The 26,041-nt window shown below is 43.8% G+C and overlaps 1 protein-coding gene across 1 annotated transcript in view; it reads left to right on the top strand.

The window, feature by feature from the left end:
- Nucleotides 1-25,361, top strand: part of PROSER2 (proline and serine rich 2) — a 41,546-nt gene extending 16,185 nt beyond the window's left edge. Inside the window, exons 2-4 of the mRNA XM_081067786.1 lie at nucleotides 1,336-1,556; nucleotides 20,600-20,852; nucleotides 22,383-25,361. Of these exons, the coding sequence (XP_080923912.1) occupies nucleotides 1,419-1,556; nucleotides 20,600-20,852; nucleotides 22,383-23,434 (1,443 nt within the window). The 5' untranslated portion in view covers nucleotides 1,336-1,418 and the 3' untranslated portion in view covers nucleotides 23,435-25,361. The remainder of the gene's footprint in view (nucleotides 1-1,335; nucleotides 1,557-20,599; nucleotides 20,853-22,382) is intronic.
- The last annotated feature ends 680 nt before the right edge of the window (nucleotides 25,362-26,041 follow it).

Here is a 26,041-nt window from a genome sequence, read left to right as displayed (position 1 = left end):
TTCTGAACTTCTGAGTCGCATATTGCAATGTAGACTGTTTCTATGAAGTGTGTATATTGCTTAGGCTTTCTTATTATTAAATAAATTTTAATCTTTTAATATTTGCTTAAGTGTTTTTTTTACCATTTGGAATAACAGCGACTTACAGAAAGTGTCTGTACTCACAATCACCCGTTCCCTATACTTGCTCTTAAATTGCCATTATGACTTGTGTTGATTCGCCTAAAAAATAACGAGAAATGGAGTAGGGAAGAGTTTCTTTTTTAATCTGTTCTGATGTCTTCAGAATTTCTCTGAAAACATTTCACAGTAATTTTCGAAGCCTTATAAGACAAGGTCCCCCTAAAGGTGTTCAATACTGATTGGACTTTCTTGATAAATGGTCACATTTCTATAAATTAACATATAAATGAGTGCACACGTGCTTGCACACACACACACACACACACACACACACACACGCCAAATTGTAGCGATGGCCTCAGCATTGCTTCTTAAAGGGTCTGGGAAGGCAACCTGGTGGCATTTTCAGGTCGGGAAGCACGTGAGCGTCTGTTGCTTCACCTGCCAAAACATTAGGTCATATGTAATCAACCGGAGGCTTATTCTCATATTTCCTATTACTTTTCTTTGGTCTTCTAGAAGGTTTTCATGAGTTCAAATGTCTCTTAATTAGGGCCCAAGCTGAATTTGTTGCTAAAAGAGTCAGAGGACTGCAAGAAACTGAGAGGCTTTATGGGGAACAGTTTCGATGTCCTTGTTCCTGAATGTGAAAACACGAACTTCCTGATAGGATTAACTGATGGGACCTTAGGATTCTGTGTAGAAATTACAATAGCATCACGGCTTCCAAAGAGTCTTGAATTTCGGAGATGTCAACCAAACTTGCATTAGTAGTTTATTAGCTCAGGTCACTTTACCTCAACTCCGAACTGTCATGAAGCTGGAAAAGGAACCACAATTTTGTGGAAGCAGAAAAGACTAGAATTAATGAACCTCACAGGCCTAAGTGAACATGAAAGAGCATGAAAGAACAGACCCAAGTGCAAAGGAAGATTCCAGAACATTAGTCTAAAAATCATCTGCACCAAAGTAATTTGTAGCACATCCATCCTTCCTTAAAAATAATTCTTACACCTTGATAACAGAGAAGGATATAGAGGAGAAATGCAAATGAGCATCACCAAACAAGTTGACTTAGGGATTCTGAATTCTCTTTGTCGTTTGTCATGGTCAAGACTAGACTCTAACTCATGCCAAGTCTTTCGTTTGGGTGGCTGAGGCATTTACTCTCTGGGCTCACTAACCCTCGTCACTTGTGCTTGGTTTCTCTAGAGATCATACCACGACTTCAGAATGGGACACTGGCCCCTTCCTCACTTCCTGTGATCAAGCCATTGGCCGACGTTTCTGTGGGGATGCCTATAAACCACCAGAAATCAGACTCTTCAGAGATGGACTCTGAGTTGTCACTCAGCTGCAGGCTCAGCGACCTGAGCCGAGGGGGCAGTTTGGAGAGTCGAAGCAGCAGTTCTCGCTCCAGAAGCCTCACTTTGGTGAGTGACGGCTTTCTTTAATGCTTTGATGTGCTTGGGTTGGCTGGCTTTGCCCCAATTCCCTCCCCTTTCAGGAAGATCTTATCAAATTCTTTTGGGTTAACTAGCTTGATGTTTTGGAATACTTGCTTTGTGAAGTGGCGTTTAATTTTTAATCATCTTAAATTCTGACAAACACAGCGCGTTCCCCACAGCAGTGAAGGGAAGCTCAGTGTGGCTGAGAGCTGACGGCTCAGACCTGGGAGGCCCAGGCCTGCAGTAGTCACAGACCCCGGCAAGGCCTGCTGCCTGTCAGTCCCAACAACCCCAGGAGGAGAAACACCTCACGGGAGAAACAAATTCACTTGAAAACACATTTTTCACTCCTTTACAAATAGAAATGCTTTTGTGTCCCCTTCTCAGAATGCAGACCTTTACACAGCATCCACAGCTTTGGGAACTTGTACAGTCTTTAGTTTTAAAGTTAAGAGAGGACCTTTTGCACTCCCCACCCCTCAGGGTATTCATCTTTCAGGACTGAGACCTTTACATTTATAGAGGGAAGGACGGAGACAGTTCACCTTGGACCTTACTGATAATGGTCTATTGTTCATCTCAGTCCATCTAGGGAGAGCATGAATTTCCTTCAGTTACTCTGAGCCCTAAAATGAACCCCAATTATGCTGAATAGAAGAAAGACATACACAGTATAGATGGCAGTTAATAGTAATGATTTTAAAGACTCCTACTTGCACATTTTCTTTTTTGTAAATCATCATGGTAGTATGTGATAAATATTATTTGATCCATTCACCAAGAAAAATAACTCTGCAAATTAGAGAACCTACAAATCCTTATGATGGAGAATTTGGTACTAATTTTTTAAATTAAAAAATAGATTAAAGGACATATTAACAGAATATGTGGGAAAGACGCACAGATTAGTGCCCTAGTAATTAGTGGAGCACACTTAGGAAGCAGTTCTGCTCTGAGACAGAAAGAAAGGTGCTTCCAAACTTGATGTGTCTGCCTTGGGTACAACAGTCTAAGAGACTATTTCGTGCATGTGCTGGTGGAATAAAACTGAGGATGGTCGTCTGATGACCTTGGTATATGAGGAAATGGGCACAGTGCATTGGGAGTCAGGGTATTTGAGTTAGTTTCTTGCCTTTCACATTTATTTTCATGTTGAACTTGACACAAATCTCTTAACATCATCCTTTGTACCCTGGCCTCTTTTGACAGAGAACTGAAGTAATACTTGCTCTTCGTCCCCTCCTGGGAGAGAACGTGATCCCAAGTATGTCCAGTGCTTTGAATTTAGGGAGGGAAAGTTGCTACTTCTGTATCTCCATTCTAGTCGTACAGGGACTGTCCTCACATTAACTGATTAATGCCTACTTTTCCTTATGTGGTAGCTCAAATGTGCATGCTCCCCAGGACGGGACTGACTTCTACCAAGGTGTCCCTTGAGAGTGGCATTAACTGACTGTTGCATACGACCTTCCGTGTCTTTTGTGTGTGTGATTCATACATCTGCTCAAATGCTGAAGCACTGTTCTAGGAGTTAAGGACGCGACAGTGGAGCCTACATTCTGGTGACAGCGATCCATTATGACAGCACAGGCTGCCTTCCCAGCCACAGATTCCTAGATGGAAGTTAGAGTACAGGAGGCTTATTAGGATTATTCCTGGGATCCACGTCTGATAAGAAGAGAAGCAGGACTGAGCGGAGAGAGAAGCTGGGTTGTGGGGTAGACCCTACCTTAGCTGCTGCTCAGGAAGCGCTGGGGCTGGAATAGCCTTCGGTTGTCCCCGTTGGGTCGAGAGTAGAGCATTTATACCCACTCAGCGATCAGCCACCGGATGCAGGACCCCTTGGGAGGAGGCAGGACCTTGATAAGACAGTTTCTTTCAGCTCAAGACAGTCCCTAAGGAGGACTGACAGCTGAGGGCCACCTTCCAAAAGCACTCCCATCAAATGGGGGAATAGTTCTTTTATTCCCAAGGGGAGATCTGGTGGAATGTCACACTGACTACCACGAAGGTTTAGGAGAAAATGAAAAGGCCTCTTAAAGGGATCAAAGCCACCAGAGTGCCTGCAAGATATCTTACCTAGAAGAAGCAAATCTGGAAAATGAGTCCAGGGCGCTTACACGACACTGCCGCACGAAACACAACTCTTCATAGAATGTACAAGTAGGCAGATGGGATCTTAAGGTCTGTCATCCCGCAGATTTGAAGAATATGCGTCCTGCTGATTGTCAATATGTCACACACAGGAATACATCTCCATGGATAAAAGCTCTATTAAGTTTCAGCTACAAACTCACAAAGAGAAATGGCTTATTATAAAATCTTTCATCATGGATATATTTTGGGTAATATAAGATATTAGAAATACCATTAGGTTCAAAGATGGGAAAAATTATAAATCTCTTACACTTATAGATACCAGGAGGTCGAGGTGGGTGAATGACAACTGCCTGCTGCCTCTTAGCTGACTGTGAGAGTTTTAGAGCCTGAGTGTTGACCTGGGTAGGTTTCACAGTGGAGCTAAGTAGGGGTTAGGATGACATTTACATATTTTTTTAACCTGAAAAATATCCTTATACATTTTTAAAGTTGCTTTCTTCTTTACTAACCAATCAGCATCCTAAAAATCTGCTCAGAATAGTAGTAAACATCAAGGGTAATGGAAACATGCGTGGGTTCAGACTTAAATTTGCCTCCTTTTGTAACCTGAGAAGAGTTATTTAATCGCTCTCTTCATTAGTTATTTTCTTCATTAGTTAGAAAAGGGGGTAAGTGGGATACTAATTCTTTCTCAAGGGTTATATATGGTAAAGATTAAATGTCTAGCATCTAATCAGTGCTTATAATACCAGCTTCTCTTTTGTGAGGCCCCTGTAGCTTCAGGTTGAGCCTAATTCCACTTCATCCTGCCACCATCTTGTTTGGATCTATCTCTCTCTCTTTGTTCTATCTCTCTCTTATCAGCAATCTTAGGAATTTTTTCCTTTGACCATTAAAGATGAGATGATTAAAAGGAAAATGCTCCTCCCCCACCCCCAATATCTCACAAATTTCTTAATTCTGTCATTCTTACTTATGACAGAATTTAAATTAAAGAATGCCTATCCGGGCCGGCCGGGTGGCGCAGGCAGTTAGAGCTCCGTGCTCCTAACTCTGAAGGCTGCCAGTTCGATTCCCACATGGGCCAGTGGGCTCTCAACCAAAAAAAAAAAAAAAAAAAAGAAGAAGAATGCCTATCCCCTACAGTTCTTTTCTATCCAGTAAAATCTTAAACTACTACTGTGATTTGTTTGATTTTGATTTATCTCTATATTCATCATTGTGTAGGCCAAAAGTGGAAACAGCATTGCAGATTCTACTTTTATGAAACATAATTAGATTACAGTCTTATGATACGTGTTTGCATAATTCTGCTTTCTACCCCAGTTGACTACCTATGATGTTTCACTCTCTATGGAGGACATGTTGCAATCCTGTTCCAGTATCTTCTACTTAGACCTGTTGACTGTTTTCAAGCATTTTCCTTTCTGGAAAATCATTGAGCCAACTTTAGTTGTCATCTGTTTTTATTTTACAGTTGTGTGTTTCCCTTAGAACTGGTACACTGAGAATATTTGACATTTCATTTTAAATGGCAACTAAAGTTTTCCAAACAACCGTGGAACCCTTGACCTTTACAAAGCATTGTCTCAGCAGTCAGGTCCCCCTGGACCAGTGAACTATCTACACCGGTACAAAATTTGTAAACTTTAAAAAAAATTTTTTTTATCCTCATACTCTACTTTTTGGAAGTCTATATTTGGAGAGGAGCTGTATGTTTTTATTCTAAATCATCAGGTCTTTTTATAACTGTCTCTTTAGAATGAGATTCAACCATAGTAGTTTCTCCACTTGGCTGTCCTTTAATCCCTGACCTCATAAAAGATTAGTCAGTAACAGTGTTTTTAGGCCTCCAAATTGTATGGTATTGCATGCACCTCTTGGAGGGCTCTTTAAGTAAAAGATAACCGAGTTCTAATTTATAGCAGTGTTTCTTTTAAGCAAAGGTTATTTTTAAAAGAAGATAAAAGACTAATGCCTGATGTTACACAAGAGTATCATAAAGTTGAAGATCTGTTCTTTATGAACTTCTCTTCTGAGCCAGTGCAAGTTAAAAATTAAAATAGCTGCTTAAATAGGATTGTCATGGTATCCGTGTGGGGAAGCGTGTGACATCTTTATCACTCAAGAGGCTAGTTGTGTTTGTATGTATATTTTGTCTTTCTTGTAAGAAATTCTTCCTCTGAACATTTTCTGATGAAAGGTATAGCTAGGACGAGAACAAATCAGCCAAATCCTGAATTACTTCATTAAGGGAGTATCTTTTGAATGTGTTTTTTCCTTTGAAACCTGAGAAGCTTTCATACAATACAAGGCAGCCTATCTTTATGAAGTTGGTAGTGTGGTTCTGGAACCTGCTACCTTGAGAGGTGATGCGATTAAAATAAAAGGTTCAAGAAGGATTGAGAGACCTTCCTAAATGATAGCTCTTTAAGGCAACAAGGAAGCTATGTTCTTCACCTCTAAGGACAGTATCTCCCACATTCAGGTGGCTCAGAAAACACCCTGGGTATCACTGCAGGGACAGAACGCTGCCTCCTGCCAGTGTTCTTAGGTTCGTATTCTAAGTGGTCGTAGGTCTGCTCTGCAGGCATTCTGGAGCTTTGTCTAGAAAAGAATACGATTTGGCTAATTGAAAAGGGGCGGGGGAGGGAGGCTCTTATTGCCCACAGTTCTTTAATTTAGTAATATAGATGAGTATGCTTCTTTAAAGGTGGATTGAAACATCCCAAATCCCCCAGCAGGCTTCCTATTCATTTTTATCTCTAACTTGAGCAAAAACAATAATCCTAATTCATTACTGAGTTTTGGGGGATTTAATATTCAGTGAACTGTCTTGAACCCTTCCTTCTCCCTCAGTCTCCCTCAGCTGACAATTGTTGCCCGAAAGTCACATAAAGCGTCGGTGATGAGACAGCAGTTGTCTGCTCCTGATTACTCCCTCCTCCTCCAAAACCTCTGATGCTTTTGGCCTCACCCACTGGTTCTGGAATAAGGAGGGACAGCCCGCAGTGGTGAATGCGGCTTTGGGGCCAGCTTGCACTGGCATCTGAGTAGTACACTAGAAAGCTGACACACTGATTGCTAGATGATTCAAGGAAAGGAAACAGGACAGAGGCGTGGAAAGGAGAAGCAGACTGGTCAGTAGTAACCCCGTCTTCCTTTCAGTTCTGGCTCTTAACCCCAACTGAACCAAAAACTTGCTGGTCACAACAGCCATTTTAAGACAAAGCTTAAATAGCTTTTATAAAAATTCAATAAACATTTAGTAAATGCTTACTATATACAAAGAACTGATCAATGATCAAATAAAATCCGGTTTAAATCTTTCTAGGAACTCACAATTTAGTAGCAAGATAGCCATGTGAGGCTGTAGGCTGGTGAGGGGTCTGGGTACACGTCCAATGCCACCCGAGCAGGGCAGCTCTACCTCAATCCAGGTCTGTCTGTACTGTTGCCAGTTAAAGTTCAAGGCAGCCATGGAGCCAGGCTGTAATCCTTCGAAGCCATTATTCTTAGATCTGTAATCAAAGCCGTACACATCTCATTCCTCGCTGGTTTGTTTGTGTCTCTTTCCGGCCAGAAGTACAGGTTTAAGTTGGCCATCATGAAAAATTACAACAGTGACTAGTTAGAAATAACCATAATTAAACCCTAAACTGAACTGTGGGAAACACCACAGGCACTCAGTCTTTCTTAGGAGACTGCCAGAGCATTTAGAGCTACCTATGCGAGGGACTCCAAAGAGGCCGGCTTGGGTTTTCTTCTCTCCCCCCCTATTCTGTTTCAGCTGCAGGGGGTTCTCTCATCAACTGATTATTTCATCAGTGAAGCCTTGCTCAAGTGTCAGGGAGTCATTTTGGTGTCTGGAAAAAGAAAATGTGAACATCGAGTCACACTCTGCCAAAGCAAACACCCGAGGCTGCCCGCCTAGGAGAAGGCTGGTTAGGAGATCTGGGTTCATCTCAAGAAATATTTTCAGCTATCATAATCTTTTTTACGATTTTTTTTTTTTTTTGGTCTAGAATACAGATGAGTTCTACCGGTTCTTTTTCTTTCTCCCTCACAAGGAACTGCCACAGTTGCCTTTAGTCTGCAGTTAAATCAAATTTCTTTGTTTAGGAGAAAAACAAAAGAAGCCTAAGAACTTAATTAATTTAGTAGTTTAATTTAGTGGTTAGTTGAGTATGAGTAGTTTAAGGCATCTCAACTTTTTTGCTAAACCAAACAAAGATTTTTTTTCCACTCTACTATTTTCCCCAAAATGAAGACTCTTGTCCCAAATCTGTACTCCCACAGGTATATCCAGGATTGGGGACTTTTGTTAAGTGTTGGTAGCATTCACTGTAAAATTTGTCATCCACCTGACCTGGCTGTTGCTCCCAGAGCTCCAGTGGGACTTAAGGGACATTCTCCCGTCATCTGTGCAGGGCTGGAGGCACGAGCGAGATGTGCACAGCACGTATTACAATCCTGTCAGTGTGTTTAGCATTTTGAAGTTTCTGGTTTGAACATGGTAGAAAATATTTTTTCACAATGTATGTCCTCTTTCCCCTGTAGCCATTACCTGAAGTCAGCTGGGTGGCACAATGGGCAAAGTGTGGCTTTCTAGATGGTTCCTTTAGCATCTGGAGATTTGTAGCCTTAACGAGCTTTGTTGTCCTCCACAGCCCAAATTGGTGCGTTAAAAACACCATCTATAGAACGGGAATTGAAAAACTGTTTCTGCTGTCGGCCTGCTACCTCCCAAATAATAGGGACAAACTTGGGTTGTCTTCAGCTTATCCTTTCCGAAGGAAGCTGCTGTTTCTGTTTCTCCTCATTTCCTACATACTTAGTTCTTTGGGAACTAAGTTAGCCATGGCCACTTCTGGCAGCACCGCCAGTCAAGCGGGGCCACCACTGCCAGGGCTCCAGCTTTCTGACGTCCTCCATGTGGGCCTCACGTAAGCCAGTGCCTGGCTTTGTTTTTTTTAATACATCACAGCTTTGTTGAGATATAATACACATACCAGACAGTTTACCCATTTAAAATATGCCATTCAATGGTCTTTAGCAATTCAGAGTTGTGCAACCATCATCACAATCAAATTTAGAACATTTCCATCCCCCCAGAAGAAACCTCGTGCCTGTTAGCAGTTGCTCCCCATTTTCCTCCAGCTCTCTGGCTCTGTTTGCCCATCCTTGGCCTTTCTTTTCATGTTCTCCCTCTTCCCCTGAAGCTGTGTCTTCCACTTCACACCCCGAGAGGCAAGGCAGCGTCTCCTGGGAACATGTCCTGGGAACGGGAATAGACAAGAGCTCTCTTGGAAAAAGGCCACGTGCCCCTTTTCTGACCTTGAGTACCCTGCTCCCCTGCCCTTGGCACCAGGCTGTTTCTGTGGCTACCTTCTTACCTCTCCCAGGTGCACGCAGAGTCCAGGTTCATTTGGAGGGCAGCTTCATGTTTGGGGAATTAGGCAACAGACTGAGCCCACAGCATTTTTGGCACTGCCCTTTAGGTCAGGGCTCAAGGCCAGGCTGATCACAAAGAAGGCACTTAGGGATTTATTCCAGTCCCCCAGCGCAATTTCCAGCCACTAACCCTAGAGAGGGAGACCTTGGATAGGCTGAGGATGCAGGAATCTGCCTTCCAGGACCTGGGACGCCGATCCCTGGCAAGCCGGTTAAAGTGGGTTTGTGTCCCATAATGCGCAAGAACACTGAGGTAAAAGCACGAACTCCGGGGTAAGGTATATGAGACCTGAGCAGGTGTCCAAGACTGAGTCCTGGATTAAGATCTGATTGGAAAGGGAAATAAGTAGAACAAAACAAAAAGCAAGCATAGAACGAGTTCTAGTCTTGGCTCCTCTACGAAATAGTTGTATGATCCTTGGAAAGTCATTTCACCGCCTCCAAACCCAGTTTTCACATCTTCAAATAAGGGAGTTAGGAATCTGTTTGTTGCATCTCTCAGCCTGAAAGTCCTATACTTTGTCACAGAACGTAAAACAATTGTGTAGGAACTTCCCCTTCTTATTTTCCAAACAAAATTTTATGTTGGGACTTCTTACTGTGACATCGAATTAGACGCATGGGGTTTATATACCCCATTCTTATTTTTGTCCCTCCCTAAATGTGGGGAGTTGGCGTGGGTCTTAAGCTGCAGGTCTGTTACAGGCCAGTTCCCCATTTACTTCTACTGTCTGTACAATCAAAGGGAAATTACACCTAATCAAAGTAGATTATCTAAAAAAACTCGCGAGTAACCCTATTGAAACCCTGAATTGAGAAGGTCAAAGTAGGAGGGAAGGATAGAGAGCATTAATTTATTTCCCTAGACGTTTTATTAGACAAATAGTTGTGGTTACAGATTTTTTTTTCTTTTTTGGTTATGGTTGTTACTATTATCACGTCATCCTACAACCTCCATCATGGTTGTAATTACTAACGAGAGAGCTCTGTGTTATGCTAAGAGGCCTAATGATTTTAGACTTTCACAGTTTTTTGTTGTTGTTGACTCACTGAGCTGAACTACTTTGCGTGGCTAGAAGGAAACGTGAAATGTCTTGGGGTGAATGTGGGAGAGAGCAGCAGAGTTAGAAGCAATGTGTGCTGGAGGATGGGGGACAGGATAATCAAGCAAGAAGCAGGTATGCAGAAAAAAGATGACGCAGGAATGCTCCGCGTCATGTACTGTGACCCTATAGGATCCCACCAATCTGCAAAAAAATCTAGAAAAATCACAAAATGGATAGTGCCACTGATTTCTTATGAAAGTTTCGTGCTCTGGTTGCCAGAGGGCCAGAACACACAGACGCGGTGAGGAGGCAGCTGGCGTTGGTTTATAGAGACTGGCTGCGGGAGGCAAGAGGCCCCTAAACTCTGTGGCTAGCTCACAGGTGCGTCAGACATGAATTTTCCTTTAAGTGTTAAGTCCAGCAGAGGTGAAAGCATGGGTGATGAACAACTACAGTAGGAAATAGAATTTTATATAAAGCAGCTGATTTAACTTTTTAAATATCTCTCAAATCCATCTCCTCCTCTCTGTTCTCATTACCACTGTCTAGTTTAGGTGACCGTTAGCTCGTGTCTAAGTTGTTTCCCGTGTGCAGTATTTTCCACACTAGCCAATGTGATCTCTCCAAAATACATATCTAACTATCCCTTGCCCCTTTTTGTTTGACTCTCACGCACTTCTTTCAGATTATTGACATGAATCATTTCATCTCCAGAGCTTTTCTAGCTCAGACCTGCTTCCCTAAAGATTTGAATTAATACCCATGCTGTGTGTGTACATAATACCCAGAGTCACCTTGTCACAGCCTTTCCACAGTCTAAAGGAACGGCATGTTTTCTTATCTGTAGCCTTCATTTGATGGTCAACTAGACAGCAAGAACATTATTTACACAGTTGTATGTACATTGCACGATGCTTAGTAGGTGCACAGATATTTGAATGTATGATTCAGTAGATGCTATGGGAGTAGGCTGGAGATGTGGTGACATTTAAGTTGGACCATGAACAGGACAGGTAAGATGTGGCTGTGCAGAGACGGGCAGTGCTGGAACAGGTGTAGGAAATAGCAAGTGATTTGATTTGATTACAGAGCAAGAGTTGGCAAACTACAGCCTGTGGACCAAAGCTGCCTCCCCACCTGTTTTTGTAAATAAAGTTGTATTGTAACAAAGCTCAGCTCATTCATTAACATATTACCTATAACTTCCCCACTACGTTGACAGAGTTGAATCATTGCTATCATAAAGCTTGCAAAGCCCAAAATATTTACTATCTGGCCCTTTACAGAAAAAGTTTACCACTGCTGCAGTAGAGTATAAAGGGAGAGTATTAGAAGGTGAAATTTGAAAGGTAGGTAGGGCCAGATTTTGGAAATCTCAGAATAAAGTATAAATTCCTTAGTCATATGTTCTATAGACGTGGAGGACTGCTAAGATTACAATACTGTGCTTTTCTCGTAGGGAAGGTTAATCTATTCCTCTTTTCCTCGGGGCAGTGCTCAATAAATAAGGAATATTTTGTGCCCATTTTCCCTTATAGAATCTTGCCATTCTTCTAATGTCCGCTTATACTGACCCTGTTATTAGAGGGAATATTGAAGTTCTCAGGGAGTATAAAACTGCCAAACACGTAAATTGATAAAAATTACAGATATAGTTAATATGACACTTCCATTTCAGCTGGAAAGAAGTATTCTTAATATCAGTCTGTTCCTTCCTCTCCTCCCACCAAAGCTCAGAAAAGGTGGAGCAAGAAGATGTGCTATGAACCAAACTCTTACAGCAGATTGTTTCAAAAGTTGACTTTTCAGAAAGAAAAGGCATACAACACCTGCTCACAGTGGAAGGAAAAGTACAGGCCAGTCTGTCTTAGAGATGCAGAAGTTTTAAACAAAATATGAGCAAATCAAATTCAGGGATTTATAACAAAGATAAAGCATCACAACCAAGGTGGATTTATTCCAGAATACAAGATTGGTTTAATTTTTGAAAATCAGTCATTGTAATTCAGTTCATTAAAAGAATAAAGGATAAAAAGTATATGATCATGTCACCTCAGGTGAGGAACTACTGACATTTTGAGCCAGATTATTCTTTATGTGGGGTGTTGTCCTGTGCACTGTAGCATGCACTGTCCACTCCTGGCCTCTGTCCGCAAGGTGCCAGTAACACCTGCCCATGTGTGACAACCAAAAATGTCTCCAGACATTACCAAATGCACATGGCGGGAAAATCACCCCCAACTGAGAACCACTGCAGTAAATGAAGAAAAAGCATTTGACAAAATTCAAAACCCATTCATTATTTTAAGAACAAACACTAAGCAAACTAGGAATAGAAAACTTTTTCTTAATCTAATAAAGATCATTTTTTAATAAACCAGAGCAAACATTATACTTAATAGTGAAATATTGAAAGCTTTCATCTTGTTGGGAACAAGATGAAGATACCACTTCTATTTAGCTGACTGGGGAACCCCGCCGGCACAGTGAGGCAGAATGAAAAATGAATAAATGCATAAGGAATGGAAAGGAAGAAGTAAAATTCTATCATTTGTAGACACCATTGTATATGTAGAAGACTGAAAAGAATCTACAGATAAGCTGTTATAATTACACAGTAAATTTGTTAAATTTACTTATTACAAGGTCAGAATACTTTACATTTCTACATACCAGCAAAAAATAGAAAAAAATTAAAGTGATACCACTTATAATAGCATCAAAAAAATCTCAAATACCGAAGAGGACAAATGACGAAAATTGTAAAATCTCACACTGGAAAAGACAAAATATTATTAAGAGAAATTAAAGAACCAACAGTGCACGTCAAACTTTAGTGCGTCAGTATTACCAGAGGGTATGTTAAAACACCAAGTGAAGGTCCGGCCCCTTAATGTTTCTGATTCAGTAATTCTGAGACGCAGCCCAAGAGTTGGTATTTCTAACAAGTTTCCAGGTGCTGCTGATGGTTGAAGGACCACAGTTTGAGAGCCACTAATCCCAATAAATGAAGGAATATACCTTATTTGTGGATTCAAAAAATATTGTAAAACATCATTTCTCTTCAATTTGAGGAATTTCTGTGCAGTCCCAAAGTCCCAGCAGGGAGAGGAGTGTGTGTGTATTTATGTGTATGAGGTGGGACAATTAAGTTCTCGAACTTGTTGCAACAATGTTGCTAACCTTTTTTGATCTCAGAGGGATTATTCATTATGAATTTGTACCAACTGGACAAACAGTTAACCAAGTTGACTATTTGGAAGTGCTGAAAAGGCTGCATGAAAAAGTTAGACGACCTGAACTTTAGGCCAACAATTCATGGCTCTTGCATCAAGACAATGTACCAGCTCACACGGCACTGTGTATGAGGGAGTTTTTAGCCAGTGAACAAATAACTGTATTGGAACACCCTCTCTATTCACCTGATCTGGCCCCCAATGACTTTTTTATTTACCCGAAGATAAAGGAAATCTTGAAAGGAAGACATTTTGATGACATTCAGGACATCAAAGGTAATATGACTTACAGCTCCAATGGCCATTCCAGAAAAGAGTTCCAAAATTGCTTTGAAGGGTGGACTAGGCTCTGGCATCGGTGCATAGCTTCCCAAGGGGAGTACTTCCAAGGTAACCACATTGATATTCAACAATGAGATATGTAGTAGTATTTTTTCTAGTATGAGTTTGTGAACTTAATTGTCGGACCTCATGGAAACTGACAAGCTGATACTAAAATTTACATAGAAACTAAAAGGGCCAAAAAAAGCTAGCAGAAATTCAAAGATCAGCAAAACTGGAGGGCCTTAAACTACCAGACATTGAGACTTACTATAAAGTTATAATAATTGAAACAGTGTTTTATGGGTGTATGAATAGAAAAGTAGACAAATGAACAGAAAAGGGAATCCAGAAACAGACCGACATAGGTACTGTCACCTGGTTTACAACCAAGGAGACCTGTAGTGGAGAAATGATGGTCTTTCACGGAGTGATGCTGGGACAGTTGGGTACCCATTTAGAAAACAATAAACCTTGACCTCACACCGTACACAAAAGTTCATTCCAGATGGATTGTAGCATTAAATATGGAAGGTTACATACAAAAATGCTTCTAGAATAAAATTGGTGCATATCTTCATGACCATGCAATGGTTCCTAAAATAGGACACCATAAGTTCTAACCATGAAAGAAAAGATTGATACATTGTAGTACATTAAAATTAGGACTAGTCATCAAAAGACCCCCATTGACAGAAGAAAGGCAAGCCAGTGAGTAGAAGATATTTGCAATAAATATATCCAACAAAAGATTCGTATCTAGGATATATAACTCTACAAATTAGTTTTTAAAGCCAACTTGATAGAAAAATAGGCAAAAGACTTGAAAAGGTACTTCATAACGGGATCTCCAAATGGCCAGTTAAATATTATGGGGGAAAACTGCTCAACACAGTCTTCTTGGGAATGGACTGAAAATCAGAACAAAATACTGGCACACACGTGTCACAAGGTTGCAGAGCAGGGTGTGCTGGTGGGAGTGTAAATCAGTACAGCCACTCAGTTTGACTGTATCTCCCAAAGCAGACGCGCATCTTATGACCCAGCGATTATATAGACGTTTATATCCAGTGGGTATGTGTTGCTTATCCTCCGAGCAGTCTTCTGTGCTATCTGCTGACCTACCATGCTGTAGGGCCTTCTGAGTCATCATTCCTTCAGCTAGTATGTCCAGGCTAGTTTGTGGAATGTGCATGTATTCTCGTGTTCATCATTCCCAAAACAAATGTATGCTATGCCTTAAACAAAAGAAAAGTCCCTCAAATTGTGGAGACTGCAGACTTTGTGATGGGCCCGGGAGTTAGATGCTCTGGGCAGGCATTTGAGCACATATAGATCCCACTGTGAAAAGCTCCCTCTGCACCACACAGAGCAGCTTTGTCCCTGTTGCTTCCACCATATTTTATTTTTATCGAAGTTGATGAGCACAGTATAGAGTCAGATCGTTTTATAAGGTTTATGAAAAGCATCTGTCTCCCAAGTATCCCTGTCCCATTTCCCACTCACCAGAGGCAACAACTTTTACTTCATACCTGTTTCTTTGCTATTTGCCTTTATTTCCCCCCGCTGTTGAATTTGACTATATATATGTATATGTATACATATATATACACACATATATATATATAAAATGTGTGTATATGTATATTTTTTTTTCAGAATTTTTTGTATATGTACATATTAAGTATGCATACATTTAAATCAAACCAACTCTATTTTCCTATCTGCATTTCTTTCACTTAACATTGTATTCCTTGAATTTGTAAAGCCAGTTAATAAACATAATAACTATCACCAGTCAGTAGTTATTGAGGGAAGACTATATATAAAACAATTATAATAATTATATAGGTAAAAAGCAAAATATATAATAACTCGTACATGTTATCTATGTAAAATATGTATGCATGTGGACAAGAATTTGAAGGAAACAATGAAACATGAAAATTGCTTTTGGAGGGAAGAAAACCATTGTATTCTTTTGAAAACACCATTTAAAATGGCTGTATAATATTCCATCTGAATGTGCCATGATTTGTTTAATTCTAATACCCTATTATTGGATACTTTGGGTTGTTTCTTGTTTTGCTTGTTTTCTTGCTGCTATAAATAGTAATATAATTAATATATCTGTGTGTGTAGGTGTATATGTGTGTGATTGCCATAGTTAAATTTTCTCACAGATACATGCTTTCTCTTATAGCTTTAGTTTTTCTGTTATTAATCATTGTTTTGATTTTATTTGCTTGCTTCATGTTCTGTGTAGCCCTCTGGCCTGTTGTGAACTAGATTTATTGTTCACTGCACACCTGACACCCTGGGGATGTCACCATTACCCTGGGATTCCCCCTCATTCTCCATTTCCTGGCTTCTGTGTCTTTTTTTGGTTGCCTTCCTTGTCTGGGGAACAACCCCCCACTCCCCCGCAGTGGCTTCCTGAGAAAGATAGATGTGGGGGACTGCTGTTTAGACCTAGCATGTCTTAAAAAACACCTTTATTCTACTCTGACCTACATTTGGTTAGGTATAGAATTCTAGTTCTGAACGCATTCAGAATTTTGAAGGGATCACAACACCATCTTTGGCTTCCAATATTGCTGCTGAGAAGCCTGTTGGTGTTCTGATTCCTGATCTCTTGTTTTGTGGCCTCTTCACTCTGAGAAGCTTTCAGGATCATTCTTTGGTCTTCAGTGTCCTGAAATGTCACAATGACATGCCTTGGCATAAGTCTATGTTACTCTCGTTGATTAGGTTATTCTGATGGCCCCTTTCGATCCTTCCATTTTAGGGACACTTTCTTGTATTATTTTACTTATTCATTTTGATAATTTCTTTCCCTTTATCTTTTCTTTCTTTTTCTGGAAGTCTCATTGTTCAGATGTTGGTCCTCCCACAGTTATCCTCTAGTTCTCTTATCTTTACTTTTAAAATCATTTCTTTTTACTTTGTGTCTCTACTTTATCTTTTAGGCTTTTATTTAGTTTTTCATTTCTGCTGTCCTAGTTTTAATTTCTAAGAGCTCTTTTTTGTCTTCTAGTTTTTTTAATAGCATCACATTCTTGTTTACGGATTCAATATCTCCTCTTATCTCTCTAAGGATATTAATGATCTTTGAAATTTTCATCATTCTGCATAGTTTGTTTCTTATAACTTGCTTTCTTTTTGTTTTGATGTGTATTTCATGTTAAAGGTTTTTCTCAGCTGCTTGGTGATCATAAGTCATCTGTACATACAAGATGTGACCAAAACATAGTGAATGTTTACATTTAAAATTTTTACTACAGTAAAAGACACATTGCCATTAATCCCTATCAAAATACTCCCCCTTGCTTCAAACACACTTATCCCATCGTTCTTGCCACATCTGAAGCAGTTCTGGAAGTCCTCTTTCGTGAGTGTCGCGAATCATTTTGACTTTGGGGAAGAGCCAGGAGTCGCACAGTGCCAGATCTGGTGAATAATGTGGATGAAGATACACCGTAATGTTTTTATTTGACAGAAATTGCCGTATTTCAGAAGCGATGTGTGACACATAGCATTGTCATAATGGAGGATGATTTAACACACACTTTAATACACACTGTCTCTCAAGTATAGCTCACACCCAACTGACTGCACCAAACAAGTTGAAACTTTGTCACACACTGTTACTAAGGTTCGATGCGCTGTTTCCCGTATTGAAGATCCCTGCCTTTCCATTGGATGGCACTCGGCAGCACCATTCACTGTATTTTGTGATCACAACGGAAAGGCTCTGTGTCACACATCACTTCTGCTATAGCAACTTCTGTCAAATAAGAACATTACAGTGTGGCCTCATTCACCTTATTCACGGGATCTGGCACTGTGTAACTTCTGCGTCTTTCCCGAAGTCAAAATGACCATGAAAGGTAAACATTTTTAGTCAATTCAGGACATCTGAAGCAGCCACAACAGTGCAACTAAAGACACTCATGGACTTCCAGAACTGCTTCAGAAAGTGGCAAGAACGATGGGATAAGTGTGTTTGAAGTGAAGGGGAGTATTTTGAGCAGGATTAATGGCAATGTGTCTTTTATTGTAATTCATTTTTTAAAATTTAAACATTCATTGTATTTATCACACCTCGTATTCAAGAGTAGAGTCAAATATATGGTGATGGAAAGAGAACTGACTGGGTGGTGAACACACAATGGGATTTATAGATGATGTAATACAGAATTATACACCTGAAATCTATGTAAATTTACTAACAATTGTCACCCCAATAAATTTCATTAAAAAAAAAAGAGTAGAGTGTTAGGACCCTGATTAAAAGTTCTCTGCTGGGGTTTATTGACTGATCTGCACTGTAGAGCGATTTTGCTGAGCAGTTTCTTTGGGGAACCATGGTGTCAGCCGCTTTGGGTCCTTGGACCATTCAGATCCCTAGAGAACAACACTCTTCCAATCTTCTGGGCAGAAAGTAGCAATTTGGCTTCATTTATGCCCATTTTCAATTTGGTCCTTCACCGTCAACTCTGCTTGATGTCACCTACTTCAAATCTCTTTTTTACCTTAAGAAAAGAAACATCTGTGGGGCGGCCAGTTAGCTCAGTTGTTTAGACGTGGTGCTAATAACACCAAGGTTGCCGGTTCAATCCCCACATGGGCCACTGTGAGCTATGCCCTCCTCCAAAAAGAAAAAAACATGTAGTTTTCTGCCAGGGTGACCTAATTGTTCCTGAAAGAGCCTTTTAACCTGTTCTGTTCTTGTCAACGCCATCTTTGCCACACTTCAGAACTGCTCAGCATCCCCAGTGCCTGGGCTTCAGGGGAGCCCTCCAGTACTTAAGAGAGCCCTTCAGTACTTAGGGGAGCCCTCCAGTACTCGGGAATCCTCCAGTACTCAGGGGAGCCCTCCAGTACTCAGGGGAGCCCTCCAGTACTCAGGGGAGCCCTCCAGTACTCAGGGGAGCCCTCCAGTACTCAGGGGAGCCCTCCAGTACTCGGGAGCCCTCCAGTACTCAGGGGAGCCCTCCAGTACTCGGGAGCCCTCCAGTACTCAGGGGAGCCCTCCAGTACTCAGGGGAGCCCTCCAGTACTCGGAATCCTCCAGTACTCAGGGGAGCCCTCCAGTACTCGGGAGCCCTCCAGTACTCAGGGGAGCCCTCCAGTACTCAGGGGAGCCCTCCAGTACTCGGGAGTCCTCCAGTACTCAGGGGAGCCCTCCAGTACTCGGGAGCCCTCCAGTACTCAGGGGAGCCCTCCAGTACTCAGGGGAGCCCTCCAGTACTCGGGAGTCCTCCAGTACTCAGGGGAGCCCTCCAGTACTCGGGAGTCCTCCAGTACTCAGGGGAGCCCTCCAGTACTCAGGGGAGCCCTCCAGTACTCGGGAGTCCTCCAGTACTCAGGGGAGCCCTCCAGTACTCGGGAGCCCTCCAGTACTCAGGGGAGCCCTCCAGTACTCAGGGGAGCCCTCCAGTACTCGGGAGTCCTCCAGTACTCAGGGGAGCCCTCCAGTACTCGGGAGTCCTCCAGTACTCAGGGGAGCCCTCCAGTACTCGGGAGTCCTCCAGTACTCAGGGGAGCCCTCCAGTACTCAGGGGAGCCCTCCAGTACTCAGGAGCCCTCCAGTACTCAGGGGAGCCCTCCAGTACTCGGGAGCCCTCCAGTACTCAGGGGAGCCCTCCAGTACTCAGGGGAGCCCTCCAGTACTCAGGGGAGCCCTCCAGTACTCAGGGGAGCCCTCCAGTACTCAGGGGAGCCCTCCAGTACTCGGGAGCCCTCCAGTACTCAGGGGAGCCCTCCAGTACTCGGGAGCCCTCCAGTACTCAGGGGAGCCCTCCAGTACTCAGGGGAGCCCTCCAGTACTCGGAATCCTCCAGTACTCAGGGGAGCCCTCCAGTACTCGGGAGCCCTCCAGTACTCAGGGGAGCCCTCCAGTACTCAGGGGAGCCCTCCAGTACTCGGGAGTCCTCCAGTACTCAGGGGAGCCCTCCAGTACTCGGGAGCCCTCCAGTACTCAGGGGAGCCCTCCAGTACTCAGGGGAGCCCTCCAGTACTCGGGAGTCCTCCAGTACTCAGGGGAGCCCTCCAGTACTCGGGAGTCCTCCAGTACTCAGGGGAGCCCTCCAGTACTCAGGGGAGCCCTCCAGTACTCGGAATCCTCCAGTACTCAGGGGAGCCCTCCAGTACTCGGGAGCCCTCCAGTACTCAGGGGAGCCCTCCAGTACTCAGGGGAGCCCTCCAGTACTCGGGAGTCCTCCAGTACTCAGGGGAGCCCTCCAGTACTCAGGGGAGCCCTCCAGTACTCGGGAGTCCTCCAGTACTCAACAGGTTGATTATTGGCTTTCCCCACCGCTGACTAAAACTCACCTGTTTTGGCTCGTCTGGGTCAGTTGCACCTGTCCTGCTGTCTGACTTCCCTATTTTCGTTGCTGTCATCTCTTTTCCTATTATTGTTGTCTTTGTGATTTGTGCCTTAAAAAAAAATAAATAAATCCATTATTGCTTTAGTAAGGTTTCTGGAGGAAGAGATAAATATGTGATCTCTGGTTAATCATCTTTAACCAGAGATTTCCCATGATGCTCTTTTGGGAAAAGCAAGTGTGTCTGAGAGCAGTAAGTCACAAACAGCCTTCCCGGGGAGGCCCTGAAGGGGCATTGCTTTCTCGTCGTCAACCCGGGAACCGTGAGGCTAGCATTGCAGGTAAAGGGATGAGGGACACACAGGCACAGGTTTGTCAGTGAGGTAACCTGAATGGCGGACCTCCCCACGTGGAAAATCTTAGCATGCGTGAACCCTACCCTGGGCTCTGTATTGATCCTGACGTGGCCGTGGCTCTTTCTCTTCAGCAAAACTACTGTATGTTTTATCTCTTCCATCCCCTCTCCCAAACCTGCTGTATAGGATGATGAGAGCCTGAAGTACCTCACACATGAGGAAAAGGATGTCATCCTCTTTTTTGAAGAGACTATTGATTCCCTGGAGGACGACCTAGAGGAGCAAGTCCTGTGTGACAGCGGGGTCCGCTGCCATTCACCACGCTCTGTGGAAGGGAGCACTTCCAGTCACTCGGAGCCAGAGGACGTGATTGACCTAGTGCAGCCCAGACCTGTGGCCGGAGAGCCCGAGTGCCTTCCAGAGGCGCCTGAGGCAGCAGGTGAGGAGGGACGCACGGGTCCCAGCCCATGGCCTCGGCTGGTGCTGTTTTATGAGACACTGGCACTGCCCCGTGGGGCTGATGAAGTCAGCACAGGGTGGGAGCCTCCTCTGTAGTTTGTCCAACCAAGGAGATGCTTTCTTAGCACATTAGGGTGACAACACATGAAGGACAATTCCCAAAGGGCTAGGGCTAGAATTAGAATGAGACTAATTGAGCCTAGAGATAGATTCGATCGATAGATAGATAGATAGATAGATAGATAGATAGATAGATAGATAGATAAAAGAAAATTGGAAATGGCTTTCAGGTAACAATTCATTCTGTTAAGAAAACATACGTTACTTATATTTTAGCCCTTGAAGTTTAATTTCAATTTTTGTGCAAGATTATACTCTTAGGATGACTTTCCAAGGTGGGAACATTTGAACCGAAGTGAACTGGTTCAGGAAAAGATCAGAACAAAGCTTCAGCTTGGTATCTGCTTGGGACCTTTGCTTGACTGCGGGCGGCATGAGAGGAGAGGTATGCTCTGCCCAGCAAGTCCTGTGATGGAACCGGAGGACACGGATAAGGAGAATTGTCTTCCAATTTGTTTTCCTAATTGGAAATAAATGTGGTCAAAGGGATAAGGATTGGAAACGATGAGGAAAAAACAAAAGAGAAAATATTTTTGCCCTGATAATTACAAAGTATTGCCATTTGTCATGAGCTCCAGAAATATTTTCTTTCTTATTTGTAAGCAAGGCTGTGTATTACACTGCATTTCACGTACTATGGTTATAGATTCCAAAATGGAGCTTAGTTTACAGCCATCTCTTCAAAGAAGAGCCTTACTATGAATTTCTTGCCCATGAATTTTCTAACATGGCATTTTCATGACAGTTTTAAATGCCTATTCTGTGGCAGGTGTCGTGTGAGATTCTGTGAATACCACGATACATAAGATAATAAACAGCCTACAGTTTTGCAGCAGGAGACAGATGTATAAACATAAGTGCAGACAAGTGCTAGGTGATCTGCGATCGATGTATATTCAGGATCTATAGAGGCTCCAAGGCTGGCGGATTCCATTCCAGCTGGGGCTGTCAGGAAGCGCCTGTCCCACTGTCCTTCATCTAGGAAGGCCTGAGGGAGTTGTTGGCCTGTGCCACAGCCTTCCAGCCTCCATCTCCCTTTTGTAAATCCCCTGATAACTAAGTTACTATTTCCTCCTATTTATGCCTGGGCAGGATGGGGCCTTAGAAGCTTGTTTTTACCATTTGCTTCCCAGGTCCTGGCCATGTCTGACATGCCGGTTCTCACCATGACCAGTTCATCCGTTCTCATCCCCGGTTATGAGAACCATGTCCTACCAAGGTTCTCTGTCACTAGTCCCGGGGACAGGGCTAGAGGGGGTTAGGAGACGGGAAGTACTGTGGAAGTGGCATTCTGTGCCTTTGAGGCCCTCCTCAATTCAATGGAAGGCAATGGCGTGCCTTTGTTTTTCCATAAGGTGGGTCGCTTATGGGGCTTCTCCCTACCTCTCAGGGGCCGGACCTGTTGGGAAGGAAGACACTCCTGCCCTTGCGTGCGCGACACGAGACGCGGAGGCTTGTCCCCCTGCAGACGGCCCGGTGCCGGTGCCGGTGCCGGTGCCGGTGCCGGAGGCCCTCCCTGCGCCGCCCGCCCCGCCCGCCGCGGCCGCGCCAGCCCACCCCAGGAAAGAGCTGCTCTCCCCTCCTCCAGCCGAGCACCCGAAACTGCCCCGCTCGGTTCCTACCCCGCTTGTTATCGCCCAGAAAATTTCTGAGAAGTTGGCCGGGAACGAAGCGCTGTCGCCCACGTCGCCCGCGAAGGAGGGCCGGCCTGGGGAATGGAGGACCCTGAGCGCCGCGGCGCCCGGGCATGGAGAGCACCCGCCGTGGCCCCGACCCGCGCAGCCCGCGCCCAAGACGCACCGCTTCCCCAGCAACATCAGCGTGACCAACAGCGCGGGCCGCGAGTTCAACAAGACCATCTCCAAGGCGGCGGTCAACGTGCAGGAGCGCAAAGCCCGGGTGCTGGCCAACATTAACGGCGTCTCCTTCCTCTCGGTGGGGGAGCTGGAGGAGCGGGCCGCGAGGGGCGACGTCCCGGGGGAGCCGCGGAGAAGCGCCTCCCCGGAGCAGGGGGCGCGCGCCCCGGGCCGGCCCGGCCCCGCCCCGGAAGCCGTGTCCGCGCGCGCGGGAGGCCCGGCGGGCGCCCAGCGGTCCCGGGGCGTGCAGACGGAGCTGTGCCCGCCGCTGGCCAACGGCTTCCAGAGCCTCCACGACGTCCTCAAGAGTGAGCCCGGTGCCTTCGTGTCCACGGGGAAGACTGTCACCTTCCGCGTGGACCCTGCTCTCAGCAGTAAACTTGCGCGGCAGGACGCCAGCAAGAGCCTGTACGAGCACTGGCAGGCGGACTGCAGCCAGTACGCCCGCAGGCGGTCGGGCTCGCTGCCCAGGGCTGTGGGCTTCCGGCCGCAGGGCATCACCGTGCAGTTTGCGGGCCGGGGCTCCACCGAGGAAGCCCGCCGGGAGGCCCTGCGGAAGCTCGGCCTGCTGAAGGAGACCTTGTGATGCAGATGGCGGGAGCTGACGAGGGGCCGCCAGGTCTGCCTGGCCCCAAGTGGCGGTGCGCACGTGACGAGCAGTGTGACAGCCCCGACGGCTGTGCCCTGGTGAGGACTAGCGATGAGGGTGCCAGGACTCAGCAGTCCGGGCTCCGTGCGTGCTGCCTGCCCCACTGCCAGCCCACCACTGTGCTGGGGTGTCCGGTAAAACAGGGCCCAGCCCCATGTTTGGCTTCCGTTTTCCAAGAACTCAGAGAATAACCTTGAAGACCTATAGGTTTCTATGATATGTAACTGCGATCTATAGTTTGGATTTAGGAGGAGGGGGACTGGGTCTGGTTTGTTATCCCTGAGCCTCTAATCCAGCCTTTCATCCCAAGCACATGACGTCAGAGCCAGGTTAGGTCTCTTCTGCTCATTTCTTTAAAAAAGGGATTTCCCCTCCTTTTCTAAGAAAATAAAAAAGAAATGCATGTTACATTTTCATAGTGTCTTAAAATACTTCTTTGGGTTTTTTGTTTGTTTTTGAAGATGTTATGTCAGCCCTAGATATGCCTTTGTATCTTGATGTAATTTGGTTTGCCCAGTTCTTTTTTCTTGAAAATTGAAATGAAACCTTTAGAGTATGATTTACTATAATTTTGAGTTATGGGAGTAGAATTGAAAGGTTGAGTTTGGAAACGGTGGTAATTTTAAAAAAGCAACTCTCATCAGACTGCAGGGTCTGTTACTGGGACATATGTATATGAGCGTGTATTATATATACGTGTACATAGTATTATTAGAAACGTGCTAACATATACATATATAGGTATTGTGTGCGTGCACCCGTTATTACATCTATATAAACTTCTGAAAACCCTCTACTCTTAACAGACACAGCTGTCTCAGCTTTGTGACAGATGACACAGAAATTGTTACTTCCTAATATGGAAGTCTTTGAAGGACACATCTCCATAATATTCAGGTGAACCCAAGTGCTTTTTTCCTCTGAAATGTGTGTCCTGTTCCCAGTTAAAGTGCTATTCCAAGTAAGCAAGATAGTTTCTTTTTTAGTGAACAGCACTTTTAAAGATTGAATTTATCACCTAATTTTAACCTGATTTTAATGCATTGCCTACTTTTAACCTAATTTTAATTTATGACCTAATTTTAGTTTTGCAAGTTCCCAGGTAGCTCCTAAACAGGAGGAAACAAAAGATCCTGCAGACCCGCTGGGTTCCAGGAGCAAGCTCTCAGGATTAATTTAAAAGGGAAAAAAACAGCGAACTAGGTGACACAGCATGAAAAGAACTGGTTTTCTCCCAGACTACACGCTGAGTTGTGGGCACAAACATTATTATCAAAATTATTTAAGGCTGGCGTCTTAAACCTCTAAAAATAGACTGGAAAGGGCCACGCTTCGATGTCACGTCCTTTTGTTATGCCTCAGCCACTGTCACAGAATCTGTTTTCTTTCCTGTTGAGTATTATTTAAATTCAAACTTTTAAATGTGCTGTGAAGGACATTTTTCATAGTAATCCATTTGCCTTGTAAGTTACATAAAATGATTGTAATGTTTTCCTTAGTCCTACAGTACTTAGTGTCTTGTGCGGCCTTTGTCCTCCTGAAATAATCTCATAGATGCTTGGTGGTCTCCATTTAAATAGGTGCTTGACTTTCTAAGTTTTAAAAGTAGTTTTTATTTTACTCCTGTTTATACTGAATTTGGTTAACGGATTTCTGAGGGCTGTATTACCTTTTTACAAAGTGAGATGCCATATATAGTGTTTAAAAATAGAGGGTCTTGATATGGCTGACATTTTCAATATCCTTTATATCTGAGGATTATTTCTTTTTATCTGTGACTTCATGGTGATTAAGGTGAACTTGACTACATATAGTATATCTGTTCTCATAATGACATTTTTGAAAAATAAATTGAGATCTATCTTAAGTATAGAGTATTACTCTCGTCATTTCTTGTGCCCAAAACCCTAGTACTTAAAGCCATACATTTTGTACAAGGTTCAAATTACCTGTCTGTGTACATAGCACGTTAACAGAAACATCTAGTTTGCCGAGGGGCATTAGTTTCCTGCCATAACTACGTGATAGGACATTCTTAAAGGGTCACTCACCTTCAACGGAATTTTACAGACCATATTTCAAAGCAAAATTGTAATGAGAAGCAAAGGTGAATTTTAAGGGCCCAGTTTTTTTTCCTTTTCAAGTGATACTAGTAAATCAGCCTCCATTTTTATGAAACTCTATCTTCATACTTAAAATCAGGGGAGAAATTGACCTTTGCCTTTAGGAAGGTGTGGACAAATGGTCCAGCTGGAGTCTCATGTGCAGATGGTAGTTGTCCACAGTTACCAGGGGCACGGGGTCTGTTCGTATTTCCTCCCCCGCCTCCCCGTACTTGGCTCCCAGCGAGCAGACATGTCGGTCTTGCTCTTCTCTCCCAGCTCACATGTCCCATTGTGAGGCTTGTTGAGAGAGGCGCAGGTCAGTCGCCGGGATGAAGCCTCTGAGCCTCTCGGGGCACCCACAGCACAGGGCCCAGCTCCTTGTCCTGGCTTTGACAGACAGCAGGAGTCTTCCCTCAGCATCCCTGACGGAGGGCTCCCC

The sequence above is a fragment of the Rhinolophus hipposideros genome, assembly GCF_964194185.1.
Source record: "Rhinolophus hipposideros genome assembly, chromosome: 1".
In the NCBI taxonomy this organism is placed as follows: domain Eukaryota; kingdom Metazoa; phylum Chordata; class Mammalia; order Chiroptera; family Rhinolophidae; genus Rhinolophus; species Rhinolophus hipposideros.
Note: the sequence above shows the minus strand (reverse complement) of the source record. Positions and strands in the feature narration are given on the sequence as shown.